General features: G+C 43.6%; 1 protein-coding gene across 1 annotated transcript in view; it reads left to right on the forward strand.

The window, feature by feature from the left end:
• Positions 1–17,349, forward strand: part of iqgap3 (IQ motif containing GTPase activating protein 3) — a 29,948-nt gene extending 12,599 nt beyond the window's left edge. The window contains exons 24-38 of the mRNA XM_052143805.1: positions 154–306; positions 1,428–1,591; positions 4,565–4,789; positions 4,862–5,002; positions 5,556–5,640; positions 7,540–7,772; positions 7,848–7,980; positions 10,491–10,593; positions 12,436–12,574; positions 12,661–12,748; positions 13,341–13,553; positions 13,634–13,794; positions 15,065–15,193; positions 16,252–16,360; positions 16,554–17,349. Of these exons, the coding sequence (XP_051999765.1) occupies positions 154–306; positions 1,428–1,591; positions 4,565–4,789; positions 4,862–5,002; positions 5,556–5,640; positions 7,540–7,772; positions 7,848–7,980; positions 10,491–10,593; positions 12,436–12,574; positions 12,661–12,748; positions 13,341–13,553; positions 13,634–13,794; positions 15,065–15,193; positions 16,252–16,360; positions 16,554–16,667 (2,190 nt within the window). The 3' untranslated portion in view covers positions 16,668–17,349. The remainder of the gene's footprint in view (positions 1–153; positions 307–1,427; positions 1,592–4,564; positions 4,790–4,861; positions 5,003–5,555; positions 5,641–7,539; positions 7,773–7,847; positions 7,981–10,490; positions 10,594–12,435; positions 12,575–12,660; positions 12,749–13,340; positions 13,554–13,633; positions 13,795–15,064; positions 15,194–16,251; positions 16,361–16,553) is intronic.
• Positions 17,350–17,703: the final 354 nt, after the last annotated feature.

The raw sequence follows: 17,703 nt of genomic DNA on the forward strand, positions 1-17,703 counted from the left end.
CAGTGGTGTGACGGGGGTCTGAATGTTCACAGACGGTTTACAGTCTCGAGTCTTTAGAACTTCTTTTTACCCCTGAACGAAGAACGAAGAGGAACTTCTCCGGAAGTGTATCAGGCCTTAAGGCTCAACATCTGTCTGTGTGTGTTTGTGTAGGAGGTGGTGTCTCACTGTAAGAAGCTCACTAAGAAGAATAAGGAGCAGTTGTGTGATATGATGGATCTGGACCGACACAAGGGCCTGAAATCAATGAGTAAAGAGAAGAGAGACAAACTAGAGGCCTATCAGCACCTGTTCTACATGCTACAGGTACACACTCACACGCAACCTCACACACTCACCCTCGCGCACACAAACAAACACACACATGTGCACCCTCGCTCACTCGCGCATACACACACACTCTCACCAACAAACAGACGCGTGCACATGCACACTCTCTCACACAAACACGCACGCACTCACACACACGCGCACCCTTGCTCACTAACTCGCACACACACTCACAAAAAGCAGACGCGTTCTCACACACACTCTCGCGCACACACAAACACGCTCTCTCACGCACTCACTCTCTCACACACACACACACTCTCTCTCACACACAAACACGCTCTCTCACGCACTCACTCTCTCACACACACACACACTCTCTCTCACGCACTCACCCTCACACACTCACCCTCGCGCACACAAACACACACACGTGCACCCTCGCTCACTCGCGCATACACACACACTCTCACCAACAAACAGACGCGTGCACATGCACACTCTCTCACACAAACACGCGCACTCACACACACGCGCACCCTTGCTCACTCGCGCGCACACACACTCACAAAAAGCAGACGCGTGCGCACACACACTCACAAAAAGCAGACGCGTTCTCACACACACTCTCGCGCACACACAAACACGCACTCACTCTCTCACGCACACACGCACTCACTCTCTCACACACACACACACACGCTCTCTCACGCACACACGCACTCACTCTCACACACACACACACACGCTCTCACACACACGCACTCACTCTCTCACACACACACACTCACTCTCTCACACACACGTGCACACTCGCGCGCACACACACACTCACCAACAAACAGACGCGTGCACACGCACTCACACACACTCGCGCGCACACAAACACACTCTCACACACATGCGCACCCTCGCTCGCGCACACACACACACTCCCAAAAACAGACGCACTCACACACTCACTCTCTCATGCGCACCCTCCCGCGCGCACGCACGCACTCTCTCACACACACACACACTCTCATTTTCTCTCTCTCACATGCACACACACACACTGCTTAATCATTGAAGAGTGTTTGTCAAAACACTTTAATGATAATTCATCTGAAAGTTGGTCAGTAATGTGTGTGTGTGTGTGTGTGTGTGTGTGTGTTTAGACTCAACCGCTGTATCTTGCTCAGCTGATCTTCTTGATGCCTCAGAATAAAAGCACCAGGTTCATGGAGACGGTCATCTTCACTCTCTTCAACTACGGCTCAGATTGCAGGGAGGCGTTCTTGCTGCTGCAGCTCTTCACTGCCGCACTTCGCCACGAGATCAAGTACGTGCTTAATCACTCACACACTGATCGCAGCAGACTAGGACTGGCCGATGGGACGATGTAACAGGATATCAACAATGTATTACAAATCTGCCGATTGTGACAATCATTAACAGATAATGATCGGTGAATAGCAAAACCATGGATCTGGGAAGTCACCAGATACACTATATGGACAAAAGCATTGGGCCACACCTCTTAATCACTGAATTCAGGTGCTTCATTCAGTCCCATTGCCACAGGTGTATAAAATCAAGCACCGAGCAATGCAGTCTGTCTTTACACACATTTGTGAACGAATGAGTCGTTCTGAAGAGCTCACTGAATTCGAGCGTGGTACTGTAATAGGACGCCACCGTTGCAACAAGTCAGTTCAGGAAATGTCTTCCCTCCTAGATATTCCACGATCAACTGTAAGTTGAATTATTGCAAAGTGGAAGTGTTTAGGAACCACAGCAACTCGGGCACGAAGTGGCAGACCACGTAAAGTTACAGAGCGGGGTCGCCGAGTGCTGAGGCGCAAAGGTCGCCAACACACTGCTGACTCAATAACTCCTCTGGCATTAACATCAGCACCATAACTGTGCACCAGGAGCATCATGGCATGGGTTTGCATGGTCGGGCAGCTGTATGCAAGCGTTACATCACCAAGCACAACCCCAAGCGTCGGATGGAGCGGTATAAAGGATGCCGCCGCCACTGGACTCTGGAGCAGTGGAAACGTGTTCTGTGCAGTGACTAATCACGCTTCTCTATCCGACAGTCTGATGGACGAGTCTGGGTTTGGCGAATGCCCAGAGAACATTTCCTTCCAGACTGCACTGTGCCAACTGTCAAGTTTGGTGGAGGAGGGATAATACTATGGGGTTGTTTTTCTGAGGGGAAATGTTAATGCCTCTGCTTATCAAGACATTTAGGAAAATTCGATGCTTCCAACTCTGTGGAAACAGTTTGGGGAAGGCCCTTTCCTGTTCCAGCATGACGGTGCCCCAGTGCCAAAGCAAGGTCCTTAAATGCATGGTTGTATGAGATTGGCGTGGAAGACACTGGCCCGCACAGAGCCCTGACCTCAACCCTATCTAACGCCTTTGGGATGGACTAGAACGGAGATTGCGAGACAGACCTTCTCGTCCAACATCAGTGTCTGACCTCACAAATGCTCTTCTGGAAGAATGGGCAAAAATTCCAACAGACACACTCCAAAATCTTGTAGAAAGCCTTGCGAGAAGAGTGGAAGCTGTTGTAGCTGCAAAGGGGGGACCGACTCGATATTAATGCCTGTGGATTTAGAACGGGATGTCATAAAAGCTCCTGTAGGTGTCCCAATACTTTTGTCCATATAGTGCATTTTAAACAGTAGCCCAGGGTGCTATCCACCAAATGCAACAAGGCTGAATTCAGCTGCATATTTGCAAGCTCCTCGTCCAAACGCAGGTATTTCATGAGCAGGTAAGTGTGCTCATCTACCCACAACAATGGTGGACGACCTGTAAGACGTCGCAGAGTAACACACAACAAGAAATGTGTTAAACACAGACGTGCTTTATTCTATTTTTAAGAATGGACAAAAGAAAAGTCGTCAATGCCCGTGTCTGATGTGCTGTTTGTTCAGAGGCGTGCAGCGCGAGCGTCTCGTGGAACATGTGCCTGTATCACTCTTTCAGTCATCTGAAAACGGTTTGCTAGAATAGTGTTGATGCCCTCAGACCATCTCAGGAGGTGCTGTGAGTTTAGTTCACTTTATTTCCATGGATCAGTTCACGCTTAACATGCATTGTGAACGCAACTCTGCAGGTTAACTAAAATATGTCTTTGTATTAAAGAAACAAAGACGAATATGATTAAATCATAAAATAATACAATACCATGTTTACCTTGATCCTACAATTTTGATATATATTATTCTAAGCAGCATTAACTGTCTAACGAAATGCAATAGAGACAAAAATTCAATAAGACCAATATCAGTTGCCTCCGCTTCTGAGTTGTCAGTTGTCAATCGGTGCATCTGATCATGTGACTCGTTGTGCATGACACCGCGGAGACTCACAGCATGTGGAGGCACATGCTACTCTCCACGATCCACACACAACTCACCACACGCCCCATTGAGAGAACCACTAATCACCACCACGAGGAGGTTACCCCATGTGACTCTACCCTCCCTAGCAACCGGCCCAATTTGGTTGCTTAGGAGACCTGATTGGAGTCACTTAGCACGCCCTGGATTTAAACTCACGACTCCAGGTGTGCTAGTCAGTGCCAATACTCGCTGAGATAATCAGACCCCCTCATGTTGACAGTAGAGTCTGGACCGGAGCCCTACAGCCATTGGTGTTGAAATGTTGTCAAGCTGTGGCTCAGACAGGTCGGCTGCTAATCGCAGAGTTAGTGGTTCGATTCCCGGCCCACATGACTCCACGTGCCGAAGTGTCCTTGGGCAAGACACTGAACCCCAAGTTGATCCCAATGGCAGACTAACACCTTACATGCAGCTCTGCCATCATTGGTGTGTGAATGGGTGAATGAGACGCAGTGTAAAGTGCTCTAGTAAACCTCTAAGTGCTCTAGTAAACTCTTAAAAGCGCTAAATAAGTGCAGAACGTTTACCATTTTACTTGTTAATGTGTCTTTGTTGTTTAGAATATGATGCCTCCCAAAGAGATGACCTGAAATGCAGATTTCAAACGGCATCTAGCCAATTCTTACTGAAAGCTCTTTGATTTGTCTAAATTGCAAGTAATGTACTAAAAGTAATTACCCTCATTGTAATGTAAGTGCTAGAATTTCAAATGTAATGCTACTCTGGCTAAATGTAATTAGATTACAGTAACTAATTTCTTTGTAATCATATATCACCCAACACTGCTTCATATCAATAGCAAAACACCCACAATCACACAACAGATAATGCAACACAAGCGAGCTGTGGTTAGTGTTTCGATGTTGAATATATCATGTGACTTCCTGCAGTGTGAAGGTGGACCGTCCACAGGAAGTGGTGACGGGAAGTCCTACTGTCATAAAGATGCTTGTGAGTTTCTACCGCCACGCTCGCGGTCAGAACGCGCTGAAGGACATCCTGGGCCCTGCGATTAGAGAAGTTCTGCAGGACCGAACGCTCAACATCCGGACCGACCCCATGGAGATCTACAAGACCTGGATAAACCAGACAGAGAGCCAGACGGGACAAAAGAGGTCAGGATAACACAGTCACACTCTCTCATACACACAAACTGGCTTGTGTAAATAATGTTGTGTGTCTTTCAGTTGTTTGCCGTATGAGGTGAGTGTTGAAGAGGCGTTGAGTCACTCTGAGGTTCAGCAGAGATTAGACATCTCCATCATCAACCTGAAGAGCCTGACTGATCGTGTGCTGAACGCCATCATCAGCAACATACACAAACTACCGTATGTATCTCACACACACACACACACACACACACCAGTGCCCCCGGGTTACACACACACACGCCAGTGCCCCCGGGTTACACACACACACGCCAGTGCCCCCGGGTTACACACACACACGCCAGTGCCCACGGGTTACACACACACACGCCAGTGCCCACGGGTTACACACACACACACCAGTGCCCACGGGTTACACACACACACACACACGCCAGTGCCCACGGGTTACACACACACACACACGCCAGTGCTCACGGGTTACACACACACACACACACACACGCCAGTGCCCACGGGTTACACACACAGACGCCAGTGCCCACGGGTTACACACACACACACACACACACACGCGCAGTGCCCACAGGTTACTTACACACACACACGCACACACACGCCAGTGCCCACAGGTTACTTACACACACACCAGTGCCCACAGGTTACTTACACACACACACACACCAGTGCCCACAGGTTTTACACTCTGCCAGTCACATACATGTTCTCTCTCACAGATTTTGTGTGTGTGTGTGCATGTTTTCTAAATCAGGTATGGTTTGCGTTACACTGCCAAAGTTCTGAGAGACGCCCTGCAGGAGAAGTTTCCTCAAGCCAGTGATGACGAGCTGTACAAGGTGATTTTTTTTTTTTTTTTTCTCCCCAGACTTTATCTCTACAAGACTGGTTTATCCAGCTCACTCCTGAGTTTCATCGTTCACCCACCATCTTTGGCAAACTTCAGGCATGCAGAAATGTTTTTATTGGTATGCAGCGGCTTCCATCATGAACACATACCGGTTTAATGTTTTCTGTATAGTAGACTCATGAACCGAGATGTTCAGCAGCTCCAATGATTCCTTCAATCTTTATCTGTCACTCTGGGGTTCATTATTACATCATTGAGCATTCTGCAGTGTCTAACTGTGGACAGATGAATATCTAACGGCCACTTCTAGTGAGAGTACCAATAGTACTAAATCATCTCCATTTATAGACAGTTTGTCTAACTGTGGACAGATGAATATCTAACGGCCACTTCTAGTGAGAGTACCTATAGTACTAAATCATCTCCATTTATAGACAGTTTGTCTAACTGTGGACAGATGAATATCTAATGGCCACTTCTAGAGAGAGTACCTATAGTACTAAATCATCTCCATTTATAGACAGTTTGTCTAACTGTGGACAGATGAATATCTAACGGCCACTTCTAGTGAGAGTACCTATAGTACTAAACCATCTCCATTTATAGACAGTTTGTCTAACTGTGGACAGATGAATATCTAACGGCCACTTCTAGTGAGAGTACCTATAGTACTAAATCACCTCCATTTATAGACAGTTTGTCTAACTGTTGACAGATGAATATCTAACGGCCACTTCTAGTGAGAGTACCTATAGTACTAAATCATCTCCATTTATAGACAGTTTGTCTAACTGTTGACAGATGAATATCTAACGGCCACTTCTAGAGAGAGTACCTATAGTACTAAATCACCTCCATTTATAGACAGTTTGTCTAACTGTTGACAGATGAATATCTAACGGCCACTTCTAGTGAGAGTACATATAGTACTAAATCATCTCCATTTATAGACAGTGTGTCTCACTGTGGACAGATGAATATCTAACGGTCACTTCTAGTGAGAGTACCTATAGTACTAAATCATCTCCATTTATAGACAGTGTGTCTAACTGTGGACAGATGAATATCTAACGGTCACTTCTAGAGAGAGTACCTATAGTACTCTCATTATGAATAATTATCTTTTGCTGCTCTCCTACTAATGGTGCGTTCACATACAATGCGATGCGAGCGTTTCACGTCGCGTGAATGACGGGACTCGAACACGCAAAATCACTTCATTCGGGTATTTGCGCAAGTTGAAAATCGCATGACGCGTTGTTGCAAATGTCCGGATGTCACTGACGTAGTAGCAGAAGAAATCTGGAAAAATGGATGAAAAAATGGTTGTAGCATTTGACAACGTCATACATGTGCAGAGACCGGACGAATTAAGACGTCGCTTGGACGGAAGTGAGCAAGGAAGTTGGACGACCTGGTAAGTTCTGAAAATATGCGCGTCTACTTGATTCCAGCTATTGGTTGAACTTTACTATGAACCAAGTCGTAGAAGCCCCTCCTCCTGTCCTTTTCCGGAAAAGAAGTGGGAATACTCGCGGGTTCGCGTTACTCGCGCTAACGCCAGTTTAAACACACATTTATAATCCAGCGGTCAAACTCACGCGAGGTGAATTTTCTTTGTGTTGTATGTGAACGCATCATAATACATTTACATTTTAATATATAGTGATATACTTATCAATGAACCGGTAACTGAAATATCTTCCATGAACCTTTATAGTGGGAAACATGTCTTGAGTATTGTACATTTGAGTCCTTGTTTTGCCGATTAGTAATGTTGAGGCCTTTTTTAAATGTAGTCAACAAATCTAACTTTGTTCCCTGGGAATGTATAACTCTTGTTTTTTTTACTCTACATCTACATTTATTTTTCTGTGTGTGTGTTCAGATCGTGGGTAATCTCATCTATTATCGATATATGAACCCTGCTGTGGTGGCACCAGACGGGTTTGATGTGGTGGAGTTTGGGGTCGGTTCTGCTCTGTCTGCGGGTCAGCGGCGGACACTGGGCTCCATCGCTCGGATCCTACAGCATAGCGCCGCGCTCAAACACTTCCACGGAGACTCCGACCACCTGCGTGCTCTCAATGAATACATCACACGCACTCATGGCAAATTCAGGTGAGTGTTTTATTTCAGAGGAACTCAAGACTGCCCACTTCCTGTCTCATCGCTCTTTTCTCTCTCGTGCTGCAGGAAGTTCCTGCAAGCTGCCTGTGACGTGCCTGAGCCTGAAGAACGCTTTAATATCGATGAATATTCAGAGACGCTGATCCTCAACCGACCCATCATCTACATCTCCATCAGTGAACTCATCAACACTCACAGGGTCAGTGGCTCTACATGCGTTCTGTTTATTTTAGTGCCGGTGTCACAGGTGTTCAGGCTGCAAAGAGGACTTGTGTTGGGTCACATGGTTTCGGGTGCATTTTCAGGCCTGTGCAGACCTGTAGTTCATTGTGCAGATTCAGAATGCTGTACGGTAGTATTACATAATTCTTATTTTTTATTTATTTGGAATACTCAGTTCCCACTAATAAGAAGGTCCTCGTGGTGGCGCGGTTACTTGCCTCAATCTGGGTTGCAAAGGACAAGTCTCAGCATCTGAGACCGTCAATCGGTGCATCTGATCATGTGACTCATTGTGCATGACACCGCGGAGACTCACAGCATGTGGAGGCACATGCTACTCTCCATGATCCACACACAACTCACCACACGCCCCATTGAGAGAACCACTAATCACCACCACGAGGAGGTTACCCCATGTGACTCTACCTTCCCTAGCAACTGGCCCAATTTGGTTGCTAAGGAGACCTGACTGGAGTCACTCAGCAGGCCCTGGATTCAAACTCACGACTCCAGGTGTGATAGTCAGCATCAATACTCGCCGAAATACCCAGACCCCCTGAAATGTGTTTTTAAATTAATTCTAAAGTTTCTGTTGTGTAATCGTAAAAAAACCCATTAAGAGCCGATGGAGACGGTCGGACTACGTATTTAAAAAAGCTAAGTTCACACCTCAAGGTGCTAGCGTGGTGATGCGGCATTTATTGCTTACCTCAGGATGTAAATACATTTTTTTTAAAGGATTAGTTCACCCAAAAATGAAAATTCAGTCATTATTTACTCACCCCTGTGTTGTTATAACCCTACATGTTGTGCTCAGTGATGTCATACAATGGCAGTTTATGGTGACACCTCTTCAAGCTTCAAAAGTATAATCCAGAAGTCTAATTAATTATTCATGAGACTCATGATTGTTATGAAAGCATAAGATAAGATTTGATGAGAAACTGAAATCTAATGTATTTAGTGTAATTGTAGCGTAAATCAAACTAACCTAGAGAGCTACAGGCAGCCACAGTCACAGCGTGTCCTAAACTGACGGCAAACAGCACACGATAAAAGGTATATTCTCTGTTAATCGTAGTGAACTGCCCATCCAGAAGTGAGAAACTACCATCAAAAACAATCAACACCCAAATTAAAGCTTGACTTAAATGAACATGTGAAATAGAGATTAAAAAAGACAAAAATATATTACTATTATGTAGTAATGTTTACAATAATTAAATAATATTTTATTAAAGCAATATCTCATATCTGTGATGTTCTGTTGTGCAGCTCTACATTTCACAAAAATATACCCAGTGTTTCAGATTTTGGATGAATTTTAAATCTATAGTCTGTATGTGCTGCACACTTCAAAGTGAAGATGTTCTGCAAGCATGCAGGGCGCTCATGATAGTGTTTTACTGCTGATTTTTGTTTTATGACTATGTTCATTTTACAGCGTGTATATAGTAATGAGTTGTAGAGGATTGTTAGTGCATACTTTATTTCCCTTATCTGTTTGAGTGAGCTGCTGGGTGTACAGACATTTCAAAATAAGAGTCCCCGGTGTTTTCTCAGCTTGTTATACGTAATAAGTCAGTTATTAATTAGTAAGAAATTTGGTTTCGTGTTGCCACTATGTCTTTTCCCATCACAGTACCTAAATGTTAAGAAAGGGGTCTGTGTATCTCAGCGAGTACTGACGCTGACTATCACACCTGGAGTCGTGAGTTTGAATCCAGGGTGTGCTGAGTGACTCCAGCCAGGTCTCCTTAGCAACCAAATTGGCCCGGTTGCTAGGGAGGATATAGTCACATGGGGTAACCTCCTCGTGGTCACTATAATGTGGTTCTCGCTCTCGGTGGGGCGTGTGGTGAGTTGTGCGCGGATGCCGTGGAGAATAGCGTGAAGTCTCCACACGCGCTACGTCTCCATGGTAACATGTTCACAAGATGCGCGGATTGACTGTCTCAGATGTGGAGGCAACTGAGATTCACTACGCCACCACGAGGACTTGGAGCACATTGGGAATTGGGCGTCCCAAATTGGGGATATGCACAACATCATGACCACTCTTGATGTTTTTGCTGAAATATTACACCTGCTGGTTACTTAAAATGTTCTGGAAAATTGTGCCTTAAAGACATTGGGAACCCTGGTGAAGCAACATGCAGTAATTGTTTCCAACAGTAGTATGCTACTTTGTCACATGACTTCATCACATTGCATGTTTAATTCAGCAAGAGTTTACTTGTCATCTCAGAAATGGTTTTATTCAGTTGTGTGTAAAAATGCAGGAAACCACAGTTTAATTTACCTCCAGCTCATTCATTGCACTTTAAATGGATGGTCGCATTAAGTACACAATATTCATGCTGTATACTACAGAAAAGTATGAGTATTATGTCATTCTTAAGTGTCTTGAGTCTCTTTTTGCCCCTGTAGTACACTCTTTCCTCATGATGCTTGTATATTTGAACTGGATTTGTGTTGTCGTTATAGCTGCTGCTGGAGCATCAGGATTCTCTGTGTCCGGATCCGTCTGATCCTCTCCAACAGCTGCTGCAGGATCTCGGCTCCGTGTCGTCTGTTCAGGATATAGTAGGTACGTCAACACTCATGACACAATGGCCTTGTTACAAACCGTAGTGAGCTGCTTACATAGACAGCATTTCTGGCATCAGAAGCGTCCTGACCTTGAGGCTGTTGCATACAATAGATATCTCCGAGTGCATTGCAGTAATCTCAGTGTGGCGAGTTGTGCGCGGATGCTGCGGAGAATAGCGTGAAGCCTCCACATGCACTACGTCTCCATGGTAACTCACTCAAGTCACATGATGAGATGCGCGGATTGACGGTCTCAGACGTGGAGGCAACTGGGATTCGTCCTCCGCCACCCGGATTGAGACGAGTCACTACGCCACCACGAGGACTTATGGTGCGTTCGCTTACAATGCAAAGCGAGCGTTTCGCCAGGTGGCGCGAAGGGCGTGACTCGAACACACGAAATTGCAAACGTTTTGTCGCGAAAGCCAATCCGCATTGAGATTGTCTGGATGTCACTAAAAGAAGAAATTTGGAAAATCGATGTAACGATGGTTGTAGCGGTGTGCGGGCACCCGGAATTGTGTGATACAACGTCATACATGTACAGAGACCGGACGAATAAAGACGTCGCTTGGAGGAAAGTAAGCGAGGAAGTTGCGCGTGAAAATATGCGCGTCTACTTGATTGCAGCTATTGGTTAAACGTTACTATGAACCAAGTCGTAGAAGCCCCTCCTCCTGTCCTTTTCCGGAAGAGAAGCGGGAATACTTGCGGGTTCGCGTTACTCGCACAAACGCCAGTTTAAACACACGTTTATAATCCAGCAGTCAAATTCACGCAAGTTAAACATTTTCTTTGCGTTGTATGTGAACGCACCATTAGAGCACATTGGGAATTGGGCATTCCAAATTGGGAGAAAAAGTGTGGGTTGCTCTCTGTATGAGCTGCTCATTGCCTGTACAGCTGAAGTTTCATTTACTGCCCCCTGGAGAAAACAGGTGGTACTTCAAGCTTGAATTGAGTCTTATTACAGTCCAGGAACATGATTGCGTACATTTTTTTTAATGCATAATTTATATTATTAATCGCACAAATTAACGACAGCACTAGTATATATAATTCAGCCCATGTAAGATTGTGCTTCGTTCAATCCAACCCTCGACTTTACGTAATTGACACCCCTGCCTTAGGATTTGAGCATGCAAAGTTTTTTCGGACGTGTTCAAATGTTCAAATATACCCTCAATTTTGGTCCCATCGGTCACACATCCTCTCCTCATGCAGGTTCGCAGTTTGAACTTTGGTATGCAGTGGTCACACGTTTGTTTCAAAGAGCTTGCGTTTCCAGTCTCCCGCGTTCTGATGCGTTTGAATGGGAGTGAATCGAGTGCAAAGTGTAGTGTGACCTCCTTTAAATCCAAAGTATACGGCTGTTTTTACGTGTATTAGCATATGCGTACAGGTCGTGTGACATTAATTTCATCATCAGCTGGCTACGCTAGCGGTGTACCTGTGCAGCCTGATGTTTTCTAACCACACGTACTCCATTGTACACGTGCCTAGAATTGTTTGCACTACTTAGTGAGTCCACTAGGAGGCGACACAGAGCTGGTACTTTCACGAGGTAATTCAAGACGAAATGGAAACACAAGTGAACTTCTGGAGACCCATGTCACCGAGCACTTGTGCGAGGAAGGGTTAGGAGATACCAACCGCTTGTTCACGCACACGGTCAAATGGAGTGTACTTTGAAAGGCTAGAGCACTAGACTGCACCCATATGCTAGCGTACGCATTAAAACCGAAGTATACTTTGGGCTTTTGAAGGTAGGTGATGAATGGGGTGTAAAACGGCTCCTCTCATCCACTCTGTTCTGATCATGAGTCGTGTGTCCGTACAGGAGAGGGGCATCTCAACCCTTCAGATCCAAACGTGGAACAGACTTTAGCCAAGATGGAAGTGTCTCTGACGCTCACCAGTAAGTTTGACGTCTTCAGAAATTCTGATGACAAACCTGACGCACGAGGAATCCTGCTGAGGTGAGATGAAACCGTTCAGATGGAGTTTTGATTTGCTTTGATGCTAATGAGTTATTCATTGAGTTTATTTCCTGTCTGATCATCAGTACGAAGCAGCTGATAATTGATGTGATCAGAACACAGCCGGGTGACACGCTTGGTGAGGTGCTGCAGATCTCCGCCTCCAGGGATCAGGTAGAGATAACCCCGCCCACACACGTACACCCATCACTTCATCCAATCCAATGTCTGAGATTAACATTATTATAAATGCACAATATCTTCCCCTTAGAGCTGATTTCCTGTGGTTTTCTATGTAATGTTTCATGTTGTGGAGCATTTTCAAAGCTTTTTTCATTATTCTTATTATTATTATTATTTAATAGAATCCAAATAATTATATGCTACAGAATAAGTCAGGCCTCAAACAGAAGTTCGGCTGAAAGGCCTCTGGGGTCAGTGATTGGGCCACTGCGGTATTGTCACTATATCTTACATATCTTTGAAAATAAGACCTTAAAGGGACAGTTCACCCAAAAATGGAAATTCTCAGTTCATTTACTCGCCCTCATGCCATCCCAGATGTGTGTGACTTTCTTTCTTCTGCAGAACACAAATGAAGATTTTTAGAAGAACATCTCAGTTCTGTAGGTCCATACAGTGTAAGTGAATGGTGACCAGAACTTAGAGCATTTACGTGTGTGTGTGTGTGTGTGTGTGTGTGTGTGTGTGTGTGTGTGTGTGTGTGTGTGTGTGTGTGTGTGTGTGTGTGTGTGTGTTAATTTAGGAGGTGCAGCACGGGTGGATGATGCATCAACGTGCTCAGAGAGATGCACGAACCCCAGAGAAGATGAAGAGGAACCAATCACTGATCGCCGACGGGAACCTGACGCTAGAGGAGAAAAAGAGAAAAATCCAGAGGAACCTAAGGAGACTCGAGTCCATGGGTGCCCTCACACCACCTGACACACACACACAAATACTGCAGCTCATCGCAAAGGTAACACAAATGACCAGATGTTTGTTAGCTAGGGTCTGTCTGTCTGTCTGTGCTCATGGGCCACGTGTTTGTGTTTGCAGGATATTCGTCATCAGCGTGTGTATCGTCAGAGGCGTCAGGCAGAGCTGGTTAAACTTAAACAGACTTTAAACAGTCTGCACTGCAAGAGCAGCTTCCACTCTGAACAGGTGGATTATTACAGTCAATACATCAACACCTGCCTGAAGAACCTCACAGCTAGGTACAACACACACACATACTACAGCCTGTGTTAACACTGTAACACTGGTTCAACTCTGAGTTTCTCTGAGGTACATCAAACTGATCAAATATTCATGTGTCATATGTTGTTGGAAAGCTCTCAAAGAGTAAAATACAACCAGACTATTTGTTTTATTCACAGACAAAAATATAGCAAGGAATAGCTAAATGTATGTCTTTGACATATATGTTACATGTAAAAAGGTGTTGCTTGTCTGCCGCATGGAAAAAAATGTCATGGAAAATATGTAAAAATATAAAATACCATTAGTTAGAGGAGGGGATTCCCATTAAAACGAGCCCACACACAACGTCATCAGATGCAAAGATCATTAGATAATACACACAAAGCTAAATGTGCACACAGCTACATAAAAACACATTAGCTTTCCTGGATCAGATGACTTCATCAGAAATGATCATCGCTGCAACCAGAGATGGAAGTCTTCCAAATATGGGCGGAGAGGATCCTGCACTGTAATTACATAAAGCCACCAGGAGATGGCAATGATGACTCAAATGGCACAGAATGAAACTGAACAAGATCTTGATACTCATAACTGCATGTCATTATTATCTTTCAGTCGAGTCCACACACAAGATAATCAGATGTATAGATCATTAGATAATCCACATGAAGCACAATGTTACATATGACCACCAGGAGATGGCGCCAAATACACGACACAGACTCAATGATGACTCAAATGACACAGAATGAAACTCATTCTGTGAAATCTCATGACTAAAATCATGTCTGCATGCTATGCAAACCTTTAGTCATTGTTGTGTTTGCATGTGTAATTATTACTAATGTACAATTATTATCTTTTATTTTTTTAACAGCAGTGTTTTTAGAGAGTCCCAGAATTGATCATACCCTATATAATTGTATTATTTTTTACGTTTTCTTTAAAAATAACTAACCCTCGACCCTCCTTGTTTATTTGCTTTGTTTGTTTGTTTTGTTTTTTCGCCCCCGAGTTATAAGCCTTTTATTTTGCGTATGCCACTGAAACAGGAAATCTTTATAAACCCCTTCAGAGCCTAAAGAGTTAAGTAACTTGGGTAACTCAAAGTAACTAAGGAAGTCATTTGTAGGTTTATTTGACCTAAAACACACTGACTCTAACTTAAACTAACTTCAGTCATTTCTGATGGTCAATTTTCCACTGAGATTAAAAAGTCTCCGTTGGTAAGTGTTTTAGCCCCTGTATGTGAGTGTTTGATGTCGTCTGTCTGTTTCACAGTAAAGTCAATGGGAAGAAGGTTTCAGAGAATAAAGGGAAGAAGAAGAAGGCGTCTGCTCTCACGTACACCGCAGCACGTCTGCATGAGAAAGGAGTTCTTCTGGAGATCGAAGACCTGCCCGTCACACAGTAGGACAAATACACAACACACAAAGCATTAACTAGAGAACTATATTACTAATACTAGAGTATTATTATTATAATAACCCTTTTTTTTACAACTGATACTAAAAGAAAAGTATAAAAACTTAAAATGCATCATGGGAATGTTATCCGAATATATGTTGTAATAACAATAACGTTAAAATAATCTTCTGTTCTTTAATTGTGCTTGTACAACGTTCTTGGTGTATATATAGCACCCTCAGAACCGCCCGTCTCGCATTTCTCCTTTTATTTGACATTTTTTAATCCAGCGCTTTGAACGTGTCGTCGTCTCCGCTCCCGAGGCGATATGTGAAGTGTCCAGTGGATGAACACGTCAGAATCTTGCCAGATGGTGAAAGGCATCAGTGTATCTCTCGCCTACTGTTTTATGAATACTGAGGATTTGTATAGTGCTTTTCACAACGCACATCATTTCTAAGCAACACACTGCCGGCGACATCGCGCACGACAGCGACTCCATCCCATTCATTTTCAATGAGAGCACAGCGACTTCCGGCGACACGAGCTGTCGCGACTAGATGTGAGCGTGGTTTCTCTACGAATATCATTGTTAAAATATGGATACTGTAGTAAAATCATGGAAAATGTATTGTCAGATCACAAAGCTTTTACTCAAAAGGTATTCCAAGGGAACGCAAAACATATTGCACGGAAACTATTCTGAGCGAACACATGTTTTTCCGAGGGAATGCAAAACTAAGTCCAAGGGATTACAAATTATTCTTGGGAAGCGCAAACTTTATCCAAAAGGAACGCAAAAGGTGTTCCGAGGAAATGCAGCCCTTATCCCGATGGAACGCAAACCTTATCCCGAAAATATTCTCACCCTGTCCTCTAATGGGCTCAGTAGAACATTGTATATACGTCTGTTAAAAAGATCTCCTTTACTAAAGATGATGTAACTGTGGTCGTGAATCTGATTGGTCATTACAGCATTCCAGACATATTAAAATACACATAAGGAATCATCTGCAGTCAGCTGGTTATCTTCTGACGGTTCACTGTGTGTCTGTCTGTAGGTTTAAAAATGTGATCTTTGACATCGTGCCTGGTGAGGAGGACGGAACATTCCTGGTGAAAGCTCGTTTTATGGGTGTGGATATGGAAAGATTTCCTCTTAAATATCAGGTGAGCCACAAACAGCATAACATCAGCGTACTACAACAACTAGTACACATCTTAAGACATCTTAGCATTTCAGACAAGGAAGTGAGACGCCGGAGCTCAACAGTATACAGATGTTTTAATACTGAAGGAAGGTTTCAAAAGAATAATGTCTGTCTGTCTGTCTGTCTGTCTGTCTGTCTGTCTGTCTGTGTAGGATCTGTTACAGTTACAATATGAAGGAGTTTCAGTGATGAAGATGTTTGATAAAGCCAAAGTCAACGTCAATCTCCTCATCTTCCTCCTCAACAAGAAATTCTTCAAAAAGTGACGTGTTGCATCACACTTTATCAGCACATCGCTCCCTTTCAGAAGGCAGCACTTCCTCGAACTCTTACCGAGAGGTGAAACAACAGGAAGTTCTGTAGCGCTTTGATTTTCCTACATTTCATATTTGAGTTATATGCCAATATTCCTGAAACACTCAAAACTACTTTATTTCTCGCTTTCCTAGAGTAAGCCGTCAAACCAGTGTAACATCTGTACCGTTTGAAATGCTGTTTGATATTCAACACTATATACACTACAGATAATCCCTCATTTATTTATATCAAGCATTATAGTAATTATGTGCATCACAGGACATTCTGAGAATAATATTTATATTCATTTACTCCGATCATTTAAAATGCTTTTTTTATTACGAAGGCATTTACAAGCACAAGAGTTGTCCCGTGTGGTTCAGCGGCGTGTGTGAGCTCTTATGCCGTTTTAAAGCTGTTTTACTACATTTTGGTTACAACATTTTCAAACTAATAGTTGTGTAAATATTTTCTGTCTCATTTTTCCTTCTAAAATGATCTTTTTCTGCTTTTTTTTCATCATATTTGTGTTTTCATGTCATCATAAATGTTCAGTCGCTCCACTACTGTGTGTAATCGTCAGTGTTCGTCATATCATGCTATTTGTGTTTTTATTAAAAGTTAATTTTTGCATGAATAAAAACTAAATTCTCTCCACAAATGTGTCTTTTATCTGATTATCTAATAATGTTCAACATTATTTAAACGGCTACTTTTTTGTATTAATATATAATGTAATAATAATGTCTCATCTTTGCGCCTCTAAAGCGTGTGTTGCCAAACTTTACCATCACGAGTGTGTGGCAAATCCTCTAAATTCATTAGTGAGAATAAAGAATTTAACATTATAAAGACCGATCAACATGGGGGAACCACTGACGCCACGCAAGAAGCGGACGTGTGAGCGTCGAGCTCTGCACACTTTTTATTATTATTCTCATGTTAATATCTGGTGAAATTCGTTACACATTTGCCCTTTGAGGTAAAACATGGCAAAGAAGTCAA

Source organism: Xyrauchen texanus, chromosome 15 (genome assembly GCF_025860055.1).
Source record: "Xyrauchen texanus isolate HMW12.3.18 chromosome 15, RBS_HiC_50CHRs, whole genome shotgun sequence".
NCBI classification, from domain to species: domain Eukaryota; kingdom Metazoa; phylum Chordata; class Actinopteri; order Cypriniformes; family Catostomidae; genus Xyrauchen; species Xyrauchen texanus.